The sequence below is a fragment of the Vanessa tameamea genome, chromosome 3, assembly GCF_037043105.1.
Source record: "Vanessa tameamea isolate UH-Manoa-2023 chromosome 3, ilVanTame1 primary haplotype, whole genome shotgun sequence".
NCBI classification, from domain to species: Eukaryota; Metazoa; Arthropoda; class Insecta; order Lepidoptera; family Nymphalidae; genus Vanessa; species Vanessa tameamea.
In genome coordinates this window covers 9,162,130-9,187,135 of record NC_087311.1, presented here as the reverse complement: position 1 = coordinate 9,187,135, position 25,006 = coordinate 9,162,130, and the positions used below count along the sequence as shown (strand labels likewise).

Sequence of the window (25,006 nt, the reverse complement as noted above, 5' to 3'; positions counted from 1 at the left end):
TGTCACGATTTCTTACAATTGTTTTAAATATAATTTATATAACTTTTCCAAAAATGTAACACGCTCGCAATAGTTATTACGGTAACAATTGTAATTTTTTATATATTATTTGGCTGTTTTTTAGTATTTCTATTATAATATACAGAAATATGTATTATGTAGAGTTGCGACTTGGCACGGCAGTCGTAAGCACATGCGTGAAGGTTTCTAACATTGTACCATCAATGTACATACAATAAGTATAAAGGTTTTCAAGAGTCGTTTCGTATATTTTTTACACATAAAAATGGGTAATGTGTTTAGGGAGAAGAATAATTTAAATATGGAAAATTAAACGAGACGCTGATCGCGAGAGTATTAAGACGATTGAAATTGCATACGTTTTGTTTAATTTTTAATCTGTGACAACATTCTGCCGTCGCAATATGGTTTTGTATTGGTTGTAATCCACATAATTCGATTTAAGGTATCCTTTTCCCCTTTGAAATTAGTAAAAATATTAATAATACTCGAAAATCGATTTTATCTATTATATTTTGTAATCGTAAAGTTTTTACCTTTCTTATCCAATATACTTTTGTTTTAGTAAGTATTACAATAAGTACTAAAATGGTAATGATAATGACATGTTAATACGTGTTTTGTATTTATTAAATTATTTTAAAAAAACATACAATTCGAAATTTCGACAGTCAATTTAAATATGAAAGGAGTACATTTCGATTTAACTTTTCAAATTAAACAGTTAAAGAAAATACGCAGAAAGCAAAATAAATCTGATTAAATTTCTGACAACATGTTTGCCCGATGGACCCTCGAAATATCGTACATGCGAAATTAAACCGTCAATCTCAATCACCAGTGAAGGGCAATTATATATACATCTATATATACAAATGGCTGTTGCTGTACGTAAAATAAAATATTTTTAGGGAACATTTTTGGAAATCAATTTAATAATACAGATGGTAGGTGAAACCGTTATTATGCAAATACTCGAATATAAAAAAAAATCAGATGGATTTTATTAAATTTAAAATTATTATTACAATAACAACGTAATCTACGTGTCAAATACATTTTGTCTAATGTAAATGAAACTATTTTACAATAAGTTATATTATAATAAGATAGAGTTATACATTTTTGAAAATCGAATAGCTGTAGTCTGTGACAGTTTCTAATGAAGTCGAAAAGGAAATTCTTTCTTTATAAAGATTATTTCCCGTAGTTACATAACAATGTTCACATGCCTCGTAAGAAACGCACTTCCATTTAGCATTCATGCTTCCTGCGTCTGATGATGATGGCTATTCATGTTTTTCCACTTTCGTTTTTATCCAACACACTTGTCTTACTTATGTACGTAATGTGTGTATTAGTATTTACTAATTTACAGACGTAATCTTGACTACGTTTAATTTGACCGTTTTCTTAAAATCATAATTAATTATGTAATTCGTCTTTGTACTGCATATTAAGATGAGATCGCTCAGTAGATATAAATTGCGAAATTTAAAAGTAAGTTTGTGAGGCACCATTACATTGGTTTTTTAATTATCTGTTTTAAGAATGTGTCAAAAGAAATTTAATCATGTTTATCCAATATTCAAATATACAGGATGATATGATTCAGTTATGTGTTCTTTTATTAATTAAAATATGTTATGACTTGTTATACTTAGCAAAATCTTTATTATATTGAGATACTAATAGGTCTATTAGATATTATTAAGAGGTACCCAAATTTTATTTGTTTACAAACTACAAATCCGACTGATAAGAACCTTTTATATAATTAAATAGTCTCAAACCCAAGGTAGAGCATACATTTGTAGTTTACTAATATTTGCTTATTATGGCAATTTAATCGTAATGGAAATTATTTACCCCCCCCCCTCTCCCTACTTCCGGCACCAAACTGATCAATTTACCAGATAATTAATCTGTTGCAAATAAATTGCAAAAAATTAAAATCGTATACAAAACTATAAAGAGATCTAGTTTGTTCAGATTGTTATAAAAGTTGAAACCATTTTAACCACTTATCAAAGAAATAATTTCCAATTAACAAAAAAAAACACAAAGTCCAAAGATAAACCAGTCATACTTATAACAAAAGTAATTCACGGTACAGTTGTACAGTCGTGAAGCTAAAGGACATTAGGCCGATTCGTTGCGGACATCGGATGCGCCCGCGCAGATTCGTCACACGACCGCGGTTATCACTGAGATAGGTATTGTTATGATACCGTTATATGTTTATTACTTGAACTTACTAAATAGTTTTAAATAACATTCAGTATTATAGCGAAATATGCTAAACTCAAAGTCAAGTACTCTAATAAGCAACTCTAATTTTTCTGATTGCTGGTATAAAATGACTATATTTATAATTTAAATGTAAATTGGCATAAACTACTTATTTTTGAGTGTTACTTAAATGTATCACTGTTGGTTAAAAAAAATTATCTCCTCTTAAAAAGGAAAAAGGAAAGGTTTGGACATCCACCAACGTGCTGCAATGCGATTTGATGAACGAGAAAATTACACCCATATCCAGGCTTGCTCGGAGGAGAGGAGAACAGGAGCACATCATAACTATTAAATACTCGTTACAACATTTTAATGGATCTTTATTAATTTTAAAAAGTACATAATATAAAACAAGAAGTAAAATCATACAAGTATTGTATGTAGAATAGAAAATTGTACACGTTTTAACCATAAGTGAAAGCATTACATGAAAGAAACACTAGAAAGACGACCCAAAAACACTGTATTATATATACATAAGTATGTGTAATTAATTATAAGAAAGAATTTAATATTAAAACAAGAATCTACAATAATTGCACAAAAGTTTACAAAGTTGTCAGCCGCACAATTTCGAAGGGACCTCATCTTTCGTAGGCTTGTATATTTTACAAATTTAATACTAATTTATCAACAATGTTAAATGATAAGTAATAACTCAAATATCTGGAAACACTCCAGGAGTCCTTGAGTTGCATTAAACTCGTTCATTAATTGTATAAATAATGCACTCGAATCCGCAATATTGTTTCTTAATGCATTAAGAAGCCTGACGCGAGGTGCATTGCTCTCAATCGTATGTAAAGATCTTCATAACCAGACGGTTGACCTCGATCAGTCGTAAATTGCAATAAGTAGCCGTGGAATTTATATAAACAGTTTCTTCGAATTAAGATATTATTTTTAACTATTCTTTCATCATACTTACTGTTAAAAAAAAAAACAGTTCTTCTTCTTCCGATGTTTTTGGGAATACCGCTTATGGTGCCAAATAATTCCATTAAATTGCGTATTGGCTTACAAAGAGATATTAAATATATATAATGAAGTATTCAACTATTGCAATAATTATTTATAAGATTTTAAATTAACATGGTTATTTTTATTACTAACAGTATTTAAAACGGGATATTTACCATGTTTTCATCTCGTGAACAAGACATTCGTAGATAATGTCGAAATATCGAGCTCCACCAAATAAAAATAAAAAACATGGTAAATATCCCGTTTTAAATACTGTTAATTATTTATAAGTTCTAACTAATTTGATCAATCAGTTAGCGTAGCTTCGCCTCATGTTATTAGCCGAGATGGCCTAGTCGATAATACACGTGAGATCGCGGGTACAAATCCGGACAAGCATCAGTGACTATTCATATGCTTAATTTGCATTTTTTTTCATATGATGCTTGGCTGTGAATAAAAATTTCGTAAGGTAACCTTCTATCATAGATCAAATTCTGCCACACTTCATGGTCAACCCCAACTTAAACAGCCAGTGATGTAAATGCCAAATCTTCTGTCAGCCTCCGCCAATCAATTTTTTTTTTTATTTATAAACATCACCCTAAGATTATATTTAAAGTTTAAATTAAGGGGCTTATTTATTTGAATTTCATTGAATTGATACGTTTTATATTTATTTCTGAAGTCAACACTTTATTTCAGGCCATCGAGTGGATGCCGGCCGTCTGAAGAAGGCGCGTGGTGCGCGAGCGTGTCAGGAGCGCGCGCGTTGCGCGTACGTGTAGCAGGTGCAGCAGCCGCGCATGCGCGCCGTCTTTCACCGCCGCCACACGCGCACCGCGCTACCACACCACCTCCGCCGGCGGAACCGCCTTCTAAACGTATGTTTTTAACAAATGTTTTGCAATTAAGATTTCTTAATAATTTGACAAATAATTAAGACATGAATGACACAATCACGTTTTTTTTTCAAATATAGTTATTCGACAAATGTTTATCTATTGTTAATATTTAAATTTATATATTTTATAAGGAAAATTCATTACCGCGGGGGTAAGATGTTAAATTATTTATTATTGACACAACATTTATTTTAAATTATTTCCCAATGAGAAATTTAAGAAACAAAAAATTCACAATAATTAAAAAATATATTATTATGATCTGATATAATATATTTTAAGATCACGAGAACAAAATTTAAATCATTTTTGGTTATTATATTATGTAAATTGCTCGTTCGCATTTAGTTAAAATGTAAAAAGGGGTGTTTCAAATATGGTAGAACGACTGTTTGTAGCTCAATAAAAGATATTTCAAATATCAAAAATAAAGAATTTCTACACAAACTTTCATCACCAATTTAATCCCCATGGGATATGCATTTTGAAAAATCCCTTCTTAATGGTCATTGGTCAAAATTTCATCTCGTCAATCCGACCAGTTTAGGCAGTGCGTTTGTCAGTCATTTATATATTTCCAAATATTTATAAATTTAGTATTTATAATATAATAATTATAACTATTTCTTGATTCCCAAAAATAAACAAGCTATTTTTTTTTTTTTTAATATTATTATGGTTTGAAATTTGACCACCTCCGTGGTCTAGCAGTGTCTACACTGTGTAAAGTTTTCATGGGTACGCCACGCCGAAGTCCCGGGTTCGATTCCGGGCCGAGTCGATGTAGAAAAAGTTCACTAGTTTTCTACGTTGTCTTGGATCTGGGTGTTTGTGGTACCGTCGTTACGTCTGATTTTCCATAACACTACTTTAGCTACTAGTTTTATCTACTTACATTGGGGGAGTAATGTTTGTGATGTTGTCCAATATTTATTTATTTATAATTTTATTGTGTATGGTGGTGAGTAAAATTTTATCAGACTGACATTATAAATAAATCAGTTTTTTTACTTATTTTTTCCGGTAATATCGCAAAAACGACTAATCCTTTGATTGGTATGGATAGCTTCAGTACGAAAATAAACTATATAATATGTTTATATCTTGTAAAGTAGCTTATTATTATTATGAATATACAGCAAAGATCTATCTGTTATAGATAAATATTTTAAAAAAAATTGAATAAAATAAACAAATACAATTAAACAAGGAATTATCATTTATTAAAATAAATAAAAATTTTAGTTTATGCGTTTTCTGTCAATACAGGCCCTTTGCAATTACATGTATTTTTAGAAATTTCGTGAGATATGTGTTTAAATAGACGTGTAAAAAAATCTGCGATTTTTTTTATTCCCGTTGTAAAAATTCGAATAGATCAGTTGACTCGATCGGTGAAATAGAAATAGTTCGGAATAAAATCCTTTTTGTACCCGGGTGAAGTCCGGTCGAGCAGCTAGTTATTTATAAACAAAATAAGAAACTCCATCTCGCTAAATCTTGATAGACAATCGACATCGTATCGTCGTCATCGATTTTGTCGTGAAGCGTTAAAAGAGTAAATTGTAACAATTGTGAGTAATTTCCCAAGCGCAATGAAAACCATCGCTTTCCATCTCGAAGGAAATCCAATTTTTTTTATATTTAAAAGTGAACTCGAGTGTTACAATGTCGATGAGAATCGATTGTAAGATGTGAAAACTTGTAATTATTCGTAATTATTTCATTCGTATTTCGTTTATATATTTCGTAACGAGGATGTTTAGCTTTGGAATATGTCATATTTGTAATATCATATGTTATGTCGCCTTTGATAAGTACTTTTATTTTTTGACACTTGGCCTGAAGGCTATCTTATAATATTACTTAGTTGTTTTTATAACACCAAGCTGATACTAGTAATTTTGTAGGCGTTGATGTTTTAGTGACGAATATTTTTTCATTAGGAAGGAAGTGATTTGTAAAATTATTTTATATAAAGTTTTAATTATAGAACTCTTAGTAAAATTACGAATAAATAGTAATTATTAAAAAAAACTACTGCTGTTTAAGTTTCATATGTATACAATATAATTATTAAAGCATAGTTGTCGGTATAATGATATTATTTAAATCCTAAAAATACTAACCATAAATATTTTTTTAAGAACATAAGCTGTATTTAACGTCTGCTAGTAATTAACTGTATAATATGATTAATAACAAAATTTGATCCAGACACGTCTTCATAAACCTAATTTTAAAAGTGATTCATATTTTGTATCAAGTTAAGTAAGTCTTTACATTCTATTTATTTTTATTTTTATTTATAGATATTAATCCTTTAAGAGTAATTAAAATTTCTTCAGTTTTTAAATTACAAAAATTATAATTTTTTTTTTTTTTTAATTTTAAATAATTATTACTTTGACGATTTTTGTGCTAGGGTCTTAATTATTAATTATTTTTTGGATGTTTATTTCAAGCCTGTATCAAAATCTTTTGCCATCTATAAAAAAAGCAGGCCAAGAATTAGAAAATAAGATTTAAAAATGGGTAGAGGAGCCTCGAGAATTTCGTTGCTTAGGGGCCTGGCATGATTTATCCGGCTCCGGTAATAGGTAGGGAAGTCACGTGAAACTTAGGTACCTAGTCTCTCAGTTAATAAGTATATAGCTGGTATCCAGTGAGGCGAACGGAAAACAGTTTGTATATATACATAAATAAAACACAGTTGCTTGTCCACCTCTGAGACAAATGGGCCTATTAAATCTTGCCCCTTGTCTTAATTAATTATAAGAATCAGAAAGGGCTGCCAGAACAGAGACCAATAAATCAATTGCATACAACTACTTTTTATGTAAGTTCGAAGCCTGACTAGTAAACGAAATGTGGTCATAATCGAACCTGCAACTTTGTGAAGGGATAAGTTCTTACTTAATATATATGAACATAGTAGTATATGGATAAAAGTAACATAGTAGTAATTCGTAACTTCCAATTTTACTAATATGAAGGTAGTTTGCTCCTTAGGAATTGTAATATACATTTTATAAAGGAAAGTACTGAGTGCGTATGTTGTTTTAAAATTTTTTGTATGTTGCTTCATTTTAAAATTTTAATTGTGTAGAGAGTTTGTCTGTTCATTATTTTTATTGTATGTAATATTTATCTTTTTTTATAATATATGGGCAGATTACTTGATGCGAAGAAGAGGTCACCCCGCCCATACTTCAAAAATTACAATTTTTTTTTTCTTTTCATGGAATGTGTCTCGAACAGCCCTCCCTGTATTAGCTAATCAATACGTCTTTACTCGTATTAAAATAGATGCGGCAAGATAGCGGCGTGTTTGATCATTATTGAAGTATTTATTGATGTTGGTCAACTATCTGTTCTCGGAGCTGGACTGAACAACTGTCTACTTACAAATTTATTACCATCATGTCATCACTTAACAGCAATTACCGGTTAGTTTTAAGGCTACTGCAATATATCTTGATACTTTTGATTACTTTTCTATTTGCTACTGCAATGTATCTTGATACTTTTATTAATATAATCTCTGTCTGAATCACTAAAGATTTACTGGAACTAAAATCTTAATAGGGTCCATTTTAAGTAGAACTTTTTAATCGTTTCTGAGGTCCAGGGTTGAAATGGTAAGAGTAAAAAATTGATTTTTTTTTTTTTTAATTAAATTCCCATTAACTTGTAGCTCGGAAAGCACACGAAGCATGATGATTTCTTTCCGATCATAATCGGAAAGAAAGGTAGTAAGGAAATAGAGAATGCTCTCGTGTTTATGAAAGTACTTATGTACTTCAATGATATGACCAACGCAATATTACATACATACATATATAATTGTATTTAACTAACATGACTGTATTTTTAAATTTTGAAAAAGAGTAACTACTGAGTTTCTTGCCGGTTCTTCTCGACAGAATCTACGTTCCGAACCGGTGGTAGCTTCACTTAGTATAGTTTGTTAAATGACGTTTGTTTTTGTTATTTTGTTACTTTTACATGAAATATCTTTCAGGGGTGAATGTAATACTAAGCTTACAAAGTCAGATAAATTCAACAAACAAAGTTGCCACTAATGTTCAAATCAATAAGTGGTAATTTATATTCATCTTATTTAATTTCACATCCAACTATAAACTATTAAAAATCATATGAGTTATTAAGCAATACATTATGAGTACATAAAGCCTGCTTAGATTTATGATATATAAGTTTGGGGCTCGATCAGAAGAGATTTGATATAATATTATTGAGAATATGACTGAAATATAAAACCTTAACATATTAAAGACATAACATTAACCTATGTTTGTCATCAACATAGCTTTATCATGATTTAAAACAAAAGCCTTTTCTTCAATAAATATTACCCTATCGAATTAAACGATACGCAAATAACGTTGTACTAAAGGTTACATAAACTGTTTATTTATTTCGTATAAAACATCCGAACAAAGATAAAGTTCCCGAGTTTGCAGTGAACACTTTGTTTGATGGTGTATATTTAATTCCACCCGTTATTTTACATGCGCCTTTAGCCGTTAACTGTTACTCATTAAAAGTTTATCGTGTCTCCGAGGTAGGGAACGCGGAAATTCCATACCTAGCAGTGATAACTAATGGAATTGTTGTTAAATTAAATTTAAACTTATTGTTAACAGATTGAGATTAAGTTTATGACTATCCACTGGCGACATTTTCATTCCTTATTTTATTTAGACTGTACAGTGACCCGGGATATATTTCAACTGTCGTGCCGAGTTCCCGAACGCAAATACTTCTTAATAGAGTTTTCTTCTTGTTTTCGTGCGTATTACAGATTATACACGTCGTGATATGTATTTTAAAAAATCCATAATGACTAACCATTTTTAACAGAAAAATATATCCTTCTTCCATATGAAATCGATTTAAAATTATATATTTTTTTGTCTTCATTTGTCTCCTAGCAAATGTAGAAGATCAGCCCCCTACGTCTCCAGAGGCACCAACCGCTGCACAACTGAAGCCAGTGAGCGCTGTGTCTCAGATCACAGTAGCCAGTTCTCCGGTGCGCAGCGCTCCAGTACAGAGTAGCTATGCACTGGAACGACGGACCAAGCATGACCATCGGCCTGTGGAGACCGCACCAGTGCAGGTGCGACAAACATTATCTCTTTCTAGATCTTTTGGAGAAATCTATGATAAAGGCATCTGAAAACTTTAAGCTGTTTGTGGTACTGTTATGTGACGTGATATCATCGTGTTAAATTATTAGAAACCAATATAAATGTAGTTTGAAATAGTGCAATAACCTTCATTAAAATTATAATACCGGATCTTATTGCCTCCTCTGGTATGAGATGAGGGCTTGTTAATTTTGTGGCCAGAAGATTGGTATACAATGGGGAACTGCTGCTTCTGATTCTTGCCAATATTCCACGCGGTTATGATTTGTACTATAGCTGTTATTATTTTTCATTGGCTTCATTTTTTTTAATACATATTTTTTGTGCTGTATTATTACTGTAATTAATATACTTTATTGTACACCGAAAACAAACAATACAGTTACATCTAAGAATTTAAAAAAATATAAGTGTCTTATGGTCAATTAAACCCCCTTCAAATTAAGCCAACTCTGATGATTCTGAAATCATAATATGAAGGCAGCAATACACGTATACTAGGTAAATATTTGAGTATATATATTTTTTATCATTTAAAGAAATAAAAGAAAAGCCTGTTAACTCTTTAGATTTTTTCCTGAATGATTGTTATCGATTGAAACTCTATAAAATAATTTTCGATAGATCTTTGATATTACTAAAGTTATGGTGTTTCGAGGCGATAAATCGACTTCGAAGACAGATGTAACTGTTATTGACCAAGCAACACAATTTATAGCGGTTTCCAGCGATCCGACTAACGCTTTTCTCTTCCTTCTTAGCAAAGTAATATTAAAGCGAATTTATTTTAGATTGTACATTTATCCTATATATCTACACAATATATTTTTTTATAATTTAGAACGTTAATTTTACAAAAATAATTCAAATAGATAACTACAAGTAAAACCTTATTTATAGAAAATGTTTATTATTGTGATTTATTTTACTTAAAACTCGTTACGAAAATTTGTCTCTTTAATAAAACTATATATAATTTTAGTACAATTGATACATAATTTTTAATTCGTATTTATGAAATTCTTATGAAATGCTTGTTAAATTCCTATTGTTTTTAGCACACTAGCTTCCCGTACCGGGTACAATAAGGATCTCTATAAAACTTTTATAGATGGAAGGTTTTTTCCGGCTAGGAAAGTTGAAATTCCCGGTTTTTCTTTACTATAATATACATATATTATACATATAAAGCTTCCTCTTTAATCATCCTATTTATTTGTGAAAACCACATTAAAATTCGCTGCGTAGTTTTAAAGATCTAAACATAGATCTAGACTTTATTTTATATCACGTAGATATGACCAGATTTAGCATATATTAATATTTAGTTAGAGAATATCTTATTGGATGAAATATCTTAAAATGTTTATTATTATGCTCTCTTAGCTACTAAATTTGACTAAAAGTAAGCCCATAGCAGGAAAAAGAACTATTTAAATGCAGTTTTACTTTTTAAAACACAACAGATTTACGGTATTTCGAAGTGGGTATATTTATCTATATCTGTCAATTCGTAACGATTGGATAAAATTGGTGTTTAATGCGCCCGCGCACGCCACTACGATATTAATATTACGGGATTCGAATAGTATTACATTCAATTGCGTCGTGTAAGAAATACATTAAGGTTGTTTGTCACGGTTGTAGGCCAAGACAATTTGCTCTTGGTACAAGTCCTTGTGATAAGATTGACATAATTAAAATTTACATTTCAATAACACAACGGAAAAGCATTTATTCGCATGTAGACTTTTAGCAGAAAGATATTCACATAACAGGATGAGATCGACAATTTTTTTAACCATAATTCATAATTTTTCGCATCTCATTAATTAGAAGTGAACGCACCGATTACACAAATTACCCAAGCGTAATATAGCGAAAGTGTTATCTAAAAAATAAATAAGCATTGTATTTAACGGAATCCCACGGTCTTTTGATAGGGAAAAGCGTAATGGGTGGGAAGTTACGAGATCGAAAACGAAAGCGCCGTTGACAATGGGAGCTCAGGCATCTGCGACGCGCGGCGTCACGATAACTCATTTCATAAGATTTTTTTAGCTCTATTTGATGACTCAATTCATCTTGTTAAACTCATGTTGAATACTTCAATGAACACGATCTCTTTGTTAAATGTACATACATTATCCGACAAAGATTCAAATTAAAGACACAAGGATATGTAAAAGTAATATAACCATAAAAATATATGTCCAACTTCTGGGAAAAGGCTTGCTATTCTGTTAATAAGAAAGCTTGGAGTTTATTCCACCATGGTGCTGTGCTACGGGTTGAGTAACATATTCGCTGCGATACAAGGCTCCAAAACCTTAAGGATAAACTAGCTGTCAGCGCGGGAGCAAAATAGAGTGAACTCTCTCTGGTCCAAAAGCTCTAACTTGAATAGTTCTTGATAAACTATAAATACAAAAGTATATTTCAGATTGTCTCTTGAAGGTCAACTAAATTTTATAATAAAGTATATTTAAGACCTTTCAACCTTATTCAGCATGGTTGTATAAAAATTGTCATTCCTTGCCAATACAAGGCCCGAAGGCCTTATGTGAAGCATAACAACTATTAGCCTTGTATCGCACTGATTGATTAGTTAAAATGATTTAGTGTTGTGATGACAACATTCAGATCTTTGAGTACATGTGTATTATTGCGACTCGAATTTCCCTTGCAGTCTAAAATAAATTAATTTCCATCGAATGAATAAGCTAAATGAATGAAACCGAAAGATTTTATTTAATTTACTATAATTTGCCAAAAAAATATACAGTGGACGGTGATGGTCAGCATAATAGCTTAAGGAACCAAAAGAAAAAAGACAAACAATATTCATTATCCAAAGAGGAAATTTGAGCGAAATATGACACTGAAACTCAACATGAAAACAAAAAAAAACAAAACCAATCGTACTGCCTAGAGTGTAATAATGGTCTCAAGTGTTTTTAGTGATAAGCGTTTGTGATCTTTAAATAAAAAATACATAAAATTAAATAATATTGGTCTTTTCATTAAAAAAAATTCCATCCCTAAAATTATCATTAACTTAACCATCAATTTAGTCTGATAGTAGGTCAAAAAGCCTTGTGTTTGTTTCTCCACTTTTCTTGAAAAACAGTCATCGGAGCCATTGGCGAAGCAAGTAACTTTGTACTTTGGTATAGATTTACGTTTTTGCCATAGCATAGTTACATAATTTATTAAATATTAGAAGTTATTAGGGTTTAAAATCACCTATGCCTAACAAGACTTTTTTAGGCAGACCCTATTGACGCACTCGCGGGTCAATGACCAAAATTTTCTCCGTAGCGAACGTGTTAATATCATCCGACTCAGCAACTTTCCTGACGATTTTTTACTACGCCAGTAATACCGTCATTACAGAATACATTAAAACTCAACATGATCTAAATATTATTCTATAGTACTATTAAAACGAACACAGATATTACACAGAAGAATCAAAAGATTCAAACGTATAGATCTTTTGAAAAATTAATATACCAAATTATTTGAATTTCAGAATGGTGTACGTGAATGCAATAGCAGTTCGGATGAGAACAGGTCGTCAGGGCACGCGTCGATGTCGGATAGCGGTGGTGGAGACGCGGGCCGAGATGAGCCGCGCAGATCAAGACAACCGCCGCACGCAAGGACAAAACACCGACCTCATAATAAGGTAGACAATGATAATTAAAGTAAATATAGCAAAAAAACTACACTACACAGAATTCGCTACGTTATATTTTATATGACAAATGTCCAAAAATAAATTGCAGTGGTGACCACTTACCCTCAGATGGCCCATTTGCCTGTCTGTCTACGTATACTAGTAAAAAAACATGACAATTTTCAAAAATACAATATCAATTCCTTATTATTTTTTTCAAATACCTACCTCGACTCTTATCGAGGAGACTAGTCAGTTATTTCAATATGCTGTTACAATTCAGGTTGACTAAAAAATGATAGACATGTAGCAGAATTTATTTCGACATATTATACTAGTTTTTTTATAATATTGTACTTGGGCGCGGAGCACGAAATGAAGTATAAACAAAAAATAAACTTACAAAGGGAAGAGTTTTCATTTTCAATATGTATAAATCATCTAAATAATAAATAAGGTTTAATTGAAAATAAAATTATTATTTTCATACACAAAGACATTGTTACTTATTTAATGGTTCTTCAGTTACAGTCACCTTGGCCGGGTGGAGGCGGTCTGGAGGACATCAGGTCAGCGATCAAACAGCTGACGCTTCGGTCCCGTGACAGCAGTAGCACAGCGACCAGTGGGGCTTCAAGTGCTGGTGGTGGCAGTAATAATGGAGCCCCAGGTTACAAATTCTTATATATATTGTTTACTCTTTATTCTTATTTACCTGGTTTTATGATTAAAGGTTAAAATAAGACTGCTCGGAACTATGATAAAACTAATAATAACGTTATTTTATTCCATATTCCATATAAATTGTAATTCTAAACTGATAGATATTATATTATGTTTGTTTAGATGTTTAAACTCAATCATGCAAAAACTGCGGATTTGGATGAAATTTAACACAAATATGCCCAAACAAATATGGCCTGGAATATGTTTTTTATAGTGACTTTACAGCTATTACTGTTATTTTGTAAAAATTGTGTGACTATTACATTTGTAAGTCTGTAACATACTTTGCAGAGGGTGGCAGTGTCGGTGACGCTCGACGAAGACGTGCCCCACTGGTGCGTCAACCCTCACTTGACACGGTCTGCACAAACGTCACGAGTGCTGATGAATTCGTGTGGGTGGACTCACATAATAGGTAAGATTTTAATGAAATTATTTTTATCATATCGATCGATCTTATACTCAATCAACTAAAGCGAAACAAAAAATAGAACACCTGAACTTTTCCATGAAAACTATTCATTTTCTTGATAAGTTACAAGTTACGAGGTAGTATAGTTGCCCAAGTGGTTATTTTTACTGATACAGATCATATGATCCTCTAATACCGATATTCTAATACCGGTTCAAGACATTGAATAATCCGCACTCTTTCCCGAGTATGGTAATATGAGTGAGGAAATAAAGTGCATTGCTACAGTTGCAGCATACGTCTACACTACAAAATATCATGTGCACTTGACCAGTTTCCGTTCAAACGGCCCTAGCCAAATTCGTTCTGAAAGACATCCTCATTAAAACATGAAACCTGTCTAAAGAAAGACAGTGAACGACGTTTTGACCTAAGCTGATAAAAAAAATTGTGTAACAAAACAATTCCACAGACTAGTAGAGCTCCGATGCGTGCCTTGGACGGCAGGCGAGGTCAGCCGCGCACTGCAAACGGGCCGCTGTCGAGAGCTCACCGCGAGGATGGCGCCCGATGCACCACCGCGACTTGCTTATTTATTACAAAGGTTCGATATTATTTTTATCCGTGATTATTAAAAATAATTTATTTATAAATATATTTTAATAATCACAGAGGAACAAAATTTGTCAAATGACGGCATCAGGTTTCGAGAGACATTTCACTAAAAGACAAATACGATTCGCAGAATAACAATTATGTTGACGTCGTACAGCTTTGTTTGATATTTTTCTTTTACTAAACTTAATTTACGTTTAATGACTACTCCACAGAGCGTTAGTCCGGATCGCGCGGGAGGCTCAACGTCTGTCGCAGAACTTTGGCTTCTGTTCCAAGCACGAGGTAGCTGGCGCCTTCCGGATCGTACTCAGCACTCCGCTTGCTGACGCTTGCATCAAGGTAAAAATCTTATTATTTTTTAAATAATAAGGAAAAGAAATAAAAAATGACATATATTAAAAAACATATACTATAGATTAAGCCGTGCTAATCCTAACATTATTAGCAAGCCCAAGGTATGAAAAATAAATGTTTACGTGTATATTAATATTATAAATGGTTCAAAGTAACTCTGTATGTTACGCTTTCACAGCTTAACCACTGAAGAAAATTTGCGGAAATTTGGTATGAAGCAAGCTTGAACTGCAAGAAAGGATATAGGCTATACATACCTAACACCCTTGACCGTCAACGACATCAAGTGTTATATTAAAGTAATTATATGTTCCATCGTAGGGTTGTCAACGAGCAGCTACGATGTACGCGACGTCTGGCAGCGCAGCACGACGGCTCGGATCAGCGGCGCGCGCACGCACCTGCCTCGCGCCCGGACGCTTTCAGCGCTGGATGCTGGACGTACGCGTCGCATCCTTCGTGCACGAGTCAGTAAAATGTGACTTTTTTCACAGATTTACTACCTTAGCAGAAATATCATCAGTATGTCGGCATTCGTTTGTTTTAAGATCATTTTGATTAAATGATTATGTAATTATTTTTTCTGACACCACGAATAAAATTATATTCGCGAAATGCAATAAAACATTAACCATAACTAATCGACTTCAATGAAATTTGACTTGAATAATCAACAGATACGCCGCAATCTATCTCTGTGCGGGCGTGGAAACGCTTTTAGAGGAGATAGCGCTAATAGCTGGTAGTAGTGCAGCGGCGTTGCCCATTACGCCAGCAACCATCGACCACGCAGTCGCCACGTGCGCGGATCTGTGGGGCTTGCTTCAACCATACAGCCACTTAAACGCAGGAAGAGTAGCATCAGGTATTTATTAATCATACATTAAATTGGTCTTTATTTATGCAACTGTTTATATCAAAACTGATTCATCTTATTTTGATGAATTTTAGTTTACTGATAGATGGAATAAAAGACAAGGCTTTCGTTAAATTTAATATTGATAAGGATTCCATATCAAGCTCATAAAGTTGCTAGATGAAGTCGATTTTCAGAAATCCTTTAAAAGTACAGGAAGTATATTTCTTAGTAATGTTATAAACATTAGTTATTAATATAGTTCTACTTTTGCAGGAGCGTTATCCCTCTCGAGATGGGAGTCCATGAGTTCTCTAGGTTCTGGTTCATCCTCAGGAGCACCACGACCAGAGCACCGGCAGTTGGGGTTAAGCCACGATTCAGGAATAACCACTAATGGTTCTGGTTAGTAGGAAATTTTTATTAAAGCAACTTTTTACTGAAGGACATTTTACTCATTCCTAACATATATATATATATATTTTAATTCAAGGTTTCAAAGTTCCAAAATTACAATGTTATCAAATAAATTAACTATTTCAACTAAATATATATATTCAATTTAAATGAATATACATATCTTATAAACTAACTATTGAAACTTTGTGTGCTAAATTTCTTACATATAAAACCATTGCAGGTGGGTCGGGTGCTTCCGCCGGTTCTAACAACAGTGGCGGCTCAGGTACATCAGTATTGTTGACTACGTGTGCGGGATCAGCGGCGGAACTGCGAGCAGTACTGCGGCAGGTGCATCCACGACATCCACCTCTGTCGCCCGGTGCAGAGCAAGCTCTATACTACTTTATGCGATGTTCACAGGTAATAAGAGACTAGAGATTAGAGACTAGATTCTAGTTGAGACTATGTTCTTAGTACAGTAATGTACTGACATTTAGATTGGTAAATTAAGCGATTAGCTGTTCGCAACCTTCTAGAGTATACCTATCGGAAGTCGATTCAATTTGTAATATTTTACGACTCGGTTGGTTGTGGTCTTTTCACAGTTAGAACACACATCCAGCGGCGCATCGGGCGCATCGGGTGCGGGTTGTGCGGGCGCAGGTGGGGCGGGGTTGTGGGGGGAACGCGGTGCGGGCGCATTGCCGCCGCTGGGTGAGTGGGTGCGTGTGGCGCGCGCACACGCCACCTTACGCCCGCCCCCCGCAGTGCCTGACGCTGATGACGTGCTGCAAGCTGCAAGACTGCTGCTGCCACATGCAGATTGTCCGCCACGACCTGTCACGTGAGTCTTACTCGTATGAATACAAGATATCTATACAAGAATGAGATTAATACATGCGGGTAAAAAATTACCATGCGACTGGTGACAGTAAATAGTGACAAAATACATTGCTCGTTCCTCTCGCAATCAAGTATCCCGTAGCAATTTATCATTTAAAAATATGTATTTATAAACCTATATCTTATATAACCTATCTATAGTCTAGAGGAGGCGATAGAACCAGCGTGGTCGCGTTGTCAACGGACACCGGACGAATTGAGTCGGGCGGCATTAGGTCTGGCTCAACGAGCATTACTAAGCGGTCGACCTGAGCTGGTGGGTGGAGTACGAGCGCTCCTGCCGCCAGCCGGCATCGATGCAACTGATGCGTCGGGCCTAACTGCACTGATGAAAGCCTCGCTAGCCGGTGACGAGCAAGTCGTTGCCGTGAGTGTTTAAAATTATCAATTTCTTATAATAAAGAGCTCCTTAAATACAATTTTTACTTTTACGCTAACGATTTAAATATATTTTGCATTCACGTTCAGTCATGATGATTTTATGTTGTCACATATGTAATTTTTAATAGATGCTGCTAGAAGCGGGCGCGGATCCCAACGTAGAGACAGGGGGTGCAGCAGCTCAGCACTGTGCATTGTTGTCGCCACGAACTCCCGCACTCACATCGCACTCAGCGTCCCCTCCCAGTCCTGGATACACACCGCCTACCGCCGGTACATCTCTTTCTAGTTTCATAATTATTATTCTCTTTACATACTCTTGCTTAGTCATTGAGCATTTGTTAATTATTTAATTTAATCAAGTCTACTTACAATTCCAAATAAGTATTTTAATAAACAAAAATTAAGATCCTCTCCAATTCCATATCTCCCACTTACAATGTAATAAATATACTATAGCAAAAAATCGTAAAGATGCTACGTTTTACGTGTCGTTAGGGTGGACCGCCTTGGTATACGCGTGCAGCGGCGCGGGCGCGGTGGAGGTGGCGCGTCGCTTGCTGGCAGCGGGTGCGCGCGTGGACGGCGCTCCCGCACGAGGCGACGACGTGTGTACGCTCACTCCATTACAGGTATATTAAAATAAAATAAGCACAATTCTTGCATTTAATTATTCAAACATCCGAGTGAAAATGTATTAAATTTTTTTAGAAAAAAATATTGGCCCACTGTTGCTTTTACCACTGCACCTCTTTTATTCTTTAAGTAGTTAGAAAAAACACCGATATATTATTTAAATACAATTACAATTGAATCAATTTAATTCAAGATGGCGTGTGGCGTCGGCAATTTAGAATTGGTGCAGTTGTTATTATCCCACGGCGCTGACCCCTTCCTCTCGACGCAACTCAATGATGCTTTGTGTTATTCTGCAGCGGCACAGTATGGATGTTACAGGTCAGTAACATTTATTACAAAAATATGAACACAAATACATATATAAAAAATGTAATACGTGATAAGACTGTATTATTGACATTTAATATTGACGAATTTAATACGACACCTTTGCATGCTGTCGGCATTTCCCTACTCGTATAAATTTTGCACGATCGTAATGTGCATTTACACCACTCTGTCAGCGCGGTCGCGGTGTGCTGCACTCACGGTCGACGTGCGAGCTTGCGCGCTGCGGTGCGTGGCGGCACGCGCGCTGGCGGCGGCGCCGTTCTTTCGCTGGAGGAAGTGCTGGCGGAAGGCGCACCACCTGTCGCCGGCCGGCCACCACCCTTCACAAAACAGCAGCAGAGGGCGCTGCAAGACGCCATGTACTACGCCGCTGAGACTGATCATTTAGGTACGAAGGACGTGGTAATCATAATCATTACAATTTAAGTAGTAGGTTTACCATTGAGCCCATAGATTCGCACAAACCGTTTCTTCGTCAAATTGTAATAATTAATAATTTAGTTTTCTGTTTTAATTTCACAATATACTTCCGGATAATACTGCTAAACTTTAAAACTATATGTTTTATTTTAGATATAACTCTTGAGCTGCGTGCTCTTGGAGTCCCGTGGTCTCTTCACGCCTGGACCCTGTCACTAGCAGCTGCCGCAGAATCTTCTCTCGACCATGTGATAGATCAGTTGTTACAAGACTTTTTACAGGTAACTATATAATTTCAAAACTATTATATAGAAATACTAGCTTCTGTCCGCGACTTCATCTGCGTAGATTTCGGATTTGTGACAGGATTGCGTATCTCAAAAGGAAATCAAAATAACCCATAAAGATACAAAATATATATTTTTTTAAATAAATAGAAGTAGCAAGATTATTTGAAAAACTTTGCGAAAATTATGAAAACTTAAAAAAAAAAAAATATTGTTATATTATGACTTGATTTTTGATTTTGTAAACTTATTTACAGACATTATTTTTCTATGCGTATAATTAAGGAGTAAATCGACCGAATCTGTAGGTGTACATTGAATATTTTTTGAAAATTCAAAGCTTATTATATTTTTATATGTTTAATAGCGGTCGCCCGCGGCTCCGCCCGCGTGGATGTCGGTTACCGCTGCAAAAAGCCTACCCAGGAAAGACACGGTCAGCAAAATGATTCCCAGGTCAATTCACAAACAGCGACACTGACATCGACGACGCAGTCATTATCCGCAGGCTGCATAGATTGTCTTTATGTGGATGTTAAACTTGTTAATGATGAAAATATTTAAATGTAATTAATACTAAGTTTTCATTTCTGCCGGCAGTCCCGGAGTGCAACCCGTTGTTTTAGGATAGATAACTACAGCAGATTATTGTAGAACTTCTCTATAAACAACATTTGACGTTAAATTATTTTCAGGTAACAAAATATACTGATGGTCGGGAGCCCCGACCCGTGATAGGGCAACGTAAAGTTTCCCATGCGTAAAACATTATTTTCGTAAATCAATTCTTACTAATTTGAATGTTTGTGCCTGGGATTTTTATATCGTTAGGAGAAAAAAATTTTTACTGGAAATTGAAGCCTTTTGGAGGGTATAGGCAAATCAGTAGGAATCATGGGTATTCTTGGTATATGAGCTAAATAATTCACCAGCTTCAGGGCCGGTGATAATCTTCGCTACAATTAAATTACCTTTTAGCTCCTATATAAGAAGTCTCATGCCATTACACATGTTGGGGGGGGGGCTTAAATTTCTGAGAAGCAATATCTTTTAACGACAGTCCATGAGGTAGTAGCCCAACGGGGTTCAGAGAATTTAAAAATTCCTGGGGGTAGCGCTCTGCGTCCTCGATGTTAGTGACGGTGTCTATGTCTATTTCGTTGACTGTTTCTTTCCTGGGAGAAATTATTTTGATAAGGATTAATAGCATGAGTAAAATAAATGCGTTTAAATGTAGTCCAAAAAAATCAAGATTTTTAAATAAAAAAAATGGTTGTTGTGCCTCACGCGACATAGATAGGTATAGTGTGTCGCGGACTTTTTTGTAGATATTTATAAGATCTATTATTAATTTTTACATTTTATGGTTCTATCTTTTATAGTTTAAGCAGCGTACGCAAAATAAGTAACTTTTCTGGTTGATTTTTTGCACCTTGTGTCCGAAAAACCCAAATATCTTACGGAACCCTATTTTTTCCAAAATAAAATTTAGCCTATATTACCTACTCGTGGATAATGTAACTTTCGAATGGTGAAAGATTTTTTCAAATCGGTCCAGTAGTTTTTGAGCCTATTCATTACAACCAAACAAACAAAGTTTTTCTCTTTATAATATTAGTAAAGATAATAGAAAGAAAATTTTATTTGAAGAATTTATAAATATTCTAAAATGTATAAACATTCATTTTGAATTCCAGGTGTGTCCGTCAGATGACAGTCACTACAGCAAGCAGTTTATTTACGAGTGTCTCCCTCTACTTTTCAACATTTTACGATATAGCAAGGTACTTCTAGTTTTAGTCAAATTATAAAAAACAACACTGACGAAGAACTTATTTTATCTGACGAATTGTCGTTATCTGTTTTTATTATAAATGTTGCTTGATTCCGTATGTATCCGAGCCGCATCATAAAATAATCTATTAATGATTTAACCACATGCTTAGTATACTAATGAGCATTTGATGGAATCACTAGAAGGAAGGCACAGTACTGCTGCTCGCTGATATCCTGTGTGCGTGTTACGGCTGGGAGCCCGTGCCTGCCGTGCTGGAGCCGCCGCCTGCCGCGCCCGCTCCTGCTCGCGTCGATCCCTCCTACGTCAACAACCCATCGCTGGCTGACGTCACTTTCAGGTAAATTCTACCGTTACTTTGAGAATATAATGTTGGTCTGTTAATTATCGTAACTATATTGGTCAAATATTATTTACGTATAAACAATTTCAAATTCCTAGTATTCTTTGAGTGAATTAGTCACTCAAATAATAATCATTTATGATTTTCAGTAGTATGACAAGAGTATAACTTACAGAACTAGGTTTTATTGTATTGAAAATACGAGTATGTTATGTAGTGTTTATTGCTTGATACAATGAAAAATATTATATTGGAAGTGTATAAACTACTAGTAGTAGAAAATCTAGTAAATGTGTCATATGTAGGTAGATCTGTTTCTTTTTATCTTCAAATATATAACTCTCCGCAAACGTTCGTCCTTTTTGGCAACATAATTTACGACCAATTTCCGATTCTGCCTTCATGTCTTCCTACTGTTAATGTCTAATGTTTGTGAGTAACATTATTTTTTAATTAAAACACAAGATTAAAGAAGTAACAAATTTATCGACACTAGAAGTAAATGAGAAGCACCTAACATTTGCTATCAATAAAAAGTATATTGTAATTGACAAGCAAGCGTTCATCTCAGAGTGGAGGGCCGATTATTCTACGGTCACAAAATAGTGCTGGTGTCGGAGTCGGCGCGGCTGCGCGCCATGCTGGCCCCGCCGCGAACGCCGCCCGACGCGCCGCCCGCCAGCGCGCCGCCACTCGTGCAAATCAATGATATTCGATACCATATATTTGAGGTACTAAGTGTTTTTGTACGCAACCAAACAGAACTAAGTAAATTATTTAAAAAAACAATCGACTAAGTTTTTATTTGTTTTTATATGCATAAAATGGTTATTTTCTCTATCCTGGTTTATAATTATCGTTGAATTTTAGGATATTGTAAATATAACATAGTTAGGTATACCTATATATGTGTAAGTATATATAATTTTTATTTTACAAGCTATCTAGCTATCAAGCTTTGTTACTTGTATATTACTTCCTTAGTACTTAGTATGTCCTTAAAATTGATAATGAATTAATTTTTCACTTTTTTGACACTACTTTTGCTGTTCGTAATCTTGGAGTTTTACACCATGCACCTTTTGCGACATATTCCACATTAAAATATTATATTAACATCAAGATTATATTAACACAAATATTAATAACGATACATTTGAAAATATGTTGATACTAAAATAAAACTTCAAACATAGATACTCTATATACAGCTATAGAGCTAAGAGTACGTGTATATTATAATGAAGGTGAACAAATTAAATTAAACACCTAATTATGTATACTACTAAAATTGAATTAAATTAGGTGCTAAAAACCACTTGCAATTTTAACTTTTCACGATTCAATTATATAAAAAAATAACTATTCGTTATATAACCATTTGCTCCCAGTTCCGATTCTAAGTGATAAATAAAATTATATTTACTATGTCTTTTATGGTTAACACAGCAAGTGATGAAGTACCTGTACTCGGGCGGTTGTTCGGGCCTTGATGTGGCGGAAGGCGACGTGCTTGAAGTGTTGGCTGCGGCATCCTTCTTCCAGCTGCTACCGCTTCAGAGACACTGCGAGGCGCGCGCGGCCAAAGCTGTTGACCTGCATAACCTTGTCTCCGTCTACATACACGCAAAGGTATTTTTTTTTCATATTATTTTACTGTCCGTCTGTTTTTTACTTGTTTTCTCGCATTACAAATTGTGTATAATATATACAAAATGAGTTGTATGTTTGATAAATCATGTCAGTTATTATAAATATAATATAGACATTAAGTTTAGAAGGAGAAACATAAATAAACATAGAAAAACGGATTTAACAGGAAACATGGAGCGTAAGTGTATTTATAATTTAAAACATTTTTTTATTTCAGGTTTATGGGGCAACGCAACTTTTAGAATATTGCCAAGGTTTTCTATTACAAAACATGGTCGCTCTTCTAACATATGACGATTCAGTTAAGCGATTGCTTTTTGGTAAAAGGTTACCAGGACACAACGTTTTGGGTGCACTGCTGACAACGCTACAAAAGAGAATAGAGTCCAGGAAAAGCCAGGCTAAAAGTAGATAGCAGAAGTCGACGCCTTAACGATCTTATTTTCATGATCCTTGTTTTATTCTTTAATCAGCCTTCCCTTTTCTCTGGAACGAAAAGGCCGAGAGCTATCGACATACTTCGTCATGAATTCAGTTGGTTGGGCTCTCGAAATGTAAATTGTATTTAAAAACTATGGACTTTTACTTACTGCGAGATATTCTAGAAAGTCTGATTATCACTGACGTTATAAGGCTCTAAATTTCTAAAATAATCTAAAAATTAAAGAGAGCCTTATATTATGAATATAAATATGACTCGAATGAGAAGAGCACAAAAGTGATGAAAAAAAGGAGGTATTCTTTTTTACGAAACAAAAACTATGTAGTCGTAAGATTTTAATATTTATTCAAATACCTAATTCATATTGTTTTCAAATTGTTTAAAACTAATAAACCAATATTGTTGTTATTATGTGTCTACGGAAGATTTTATAGTTAAGACTCAACTACGGAATAGTTAATGTTGTAGATGCTTAAAAGGTATGACTCTATGGCGACTATCGTCTGTTAAACAACATTCCCGAGGGATCGGGACTTAAGAACTATGGACTTTAGTCAACATTGAGCATTTAAGCTTCTTATTAGTTGGCGCCTCGTAGAAAACTACGATTATAGAAGGTGACGTACTCTTCGAATCTCAAACAAATACACCAAACATCCATTTATATATTTTATATAGATGTACATACAGAATTGAAGGAATATAAATTTCTATCCTTTACCGTAGTTGGGTAAAAATTTAAATACGTAAAAGAAATAAGCTTAAAGATCGTTTGTTTTAAAAAAAAATTAAATAAGAAATCACATCAAAATTAAAATGACATATTTTACTTTCTGTACAAAGTGGATAAAAAGTTAAAACATTCTTAATTATTAGAAATGTGTACATAATAATGTCTTCTCTCGTAAAATTTATTATTTTGTGGTTAAAAGAAACTAAATATGCACAACACTTTCAAATGAAAATATTTTAGGAATTCATTATCTTTATGTAGATATTTAATATTAAGGACAAAGTATAGACTTCAATTTTGTGCATAAAGTGCTTATATTATTATTCTCTTATGTCGTCAAATAATTGTATACTGTATTTTTGAAAAGTATTATATTATAACTGTGTAATTATTGTTGAAATAAATTTTGTATTTTAAACTCGATTTTTATTTTATTTTTTATTTCAAAACTTGCCGCTTCTCCTTTCTCCAGATTAATTAAGATTTTTTTTATTAATACAGTGTTTTCTATTTAGTCTTTTATTTTAACTTATTATTTAAAATTTCATAGTGAGACTGATCTACATACATTTTTATAATGACTAACTAATTCAGATAAATAACAATCAAGATTAAGTCATTTTAAGATAATGTAAAATTTAAAAGTAATTATCATTAAATAGTATACTA

The 25,006-nt window shown here is 33.7% G+C and overlaps 1 protein-coding gene across 3 annotated transcripts in view; it reads left to right on the top strand.

Moving 5' to 3' along the window:
• The window catches only part of LOC113397457 (uncharacterized protein), a 55,797-nt gene extending 31,042 nt beyond the window's left edge, over positions 1-24,755 (top strand). For 2 of the 3 annotated variants that reach the window (XM_026635808.2, XM_026635806.2), the window contains 23 exons: positions 3,985-4,163; positions 9,143-9,330; positions 12,897-13,052; positions 13,569-13,713; positions 14,061-14,184; positions 14,654-14,785; positions 15,012-15,138; positions 15,475-15,620; positions 15,831-16,018; positions 16,286-16,414; positions 16,650-16,831; positions 17,017-17,255; positions 17,456-17,681; positions 17,824-17,968; positions 18,194-18,327; positions 18,525-18,652; positions 18,838-19,052; positions 19,238-19,365; positions 21,069-21,155; positions 21,349-21,506; positions 22,081-22,240; positions 22,959-23,141; positions 23,380-24,755. In XM_026635808.2, coding sequence (XP_026491593.2) covers positions 3,985-4,163; positions 9,143-9,330; positions 12,897-13,052; positions 13,569-13,713; positions 14,061-14,184; positions 14,654-14,785; positions 15,012-15,138; positions 15,475-15,620; positions 15,831-16,018; positions 16,286-16,414; positions 16,650-16,831; positions 17,017-17,255; positions 17,456-17,681; positions 17,824-17,968; positions 18,194-18,327; positions 18,525-18,652; positions 18,838-19,052; positions 19,238-19,365; positions 21,069-21,155; positions 21,349-21,506; positions 22,081-22,240; positions 22,959-23,141; positions 23,380-23,577 — 3,697 coding nt within the window. In that variant the 3' untranslated portion in view covers positions 23,578-24,755. The remainder of the gene's footprint in view (positions 1-3,984; positions 4,164-9,142; positions 9,331-12,896; positions 13,053-13,568; positions 13,714-14,060; positions 14,185-14,653; positions 14,786-15,011; positions 15,139-15,474; positions 15,621-15,830; positions 16,019-16,285; positions 16,415-16,649; positions 16,832-17,016; positions 17,256-17,455; positions 17,682-17,823; positions 17,969-18,193; positions 18,328-18,524; positions 18,653-18,837; positions 19,053-19,237; positions 19,366-21,068; positions 21,156-21,348; positions 21,507-22,080; positions 22,241-22,958; positions 23,142-23,379) is intronic. The other variant, XM_026635807.2, reaches the window with a different exon arrangement.
• Positions 24,756-25,006: the final 251 nt, after the last annotated feature.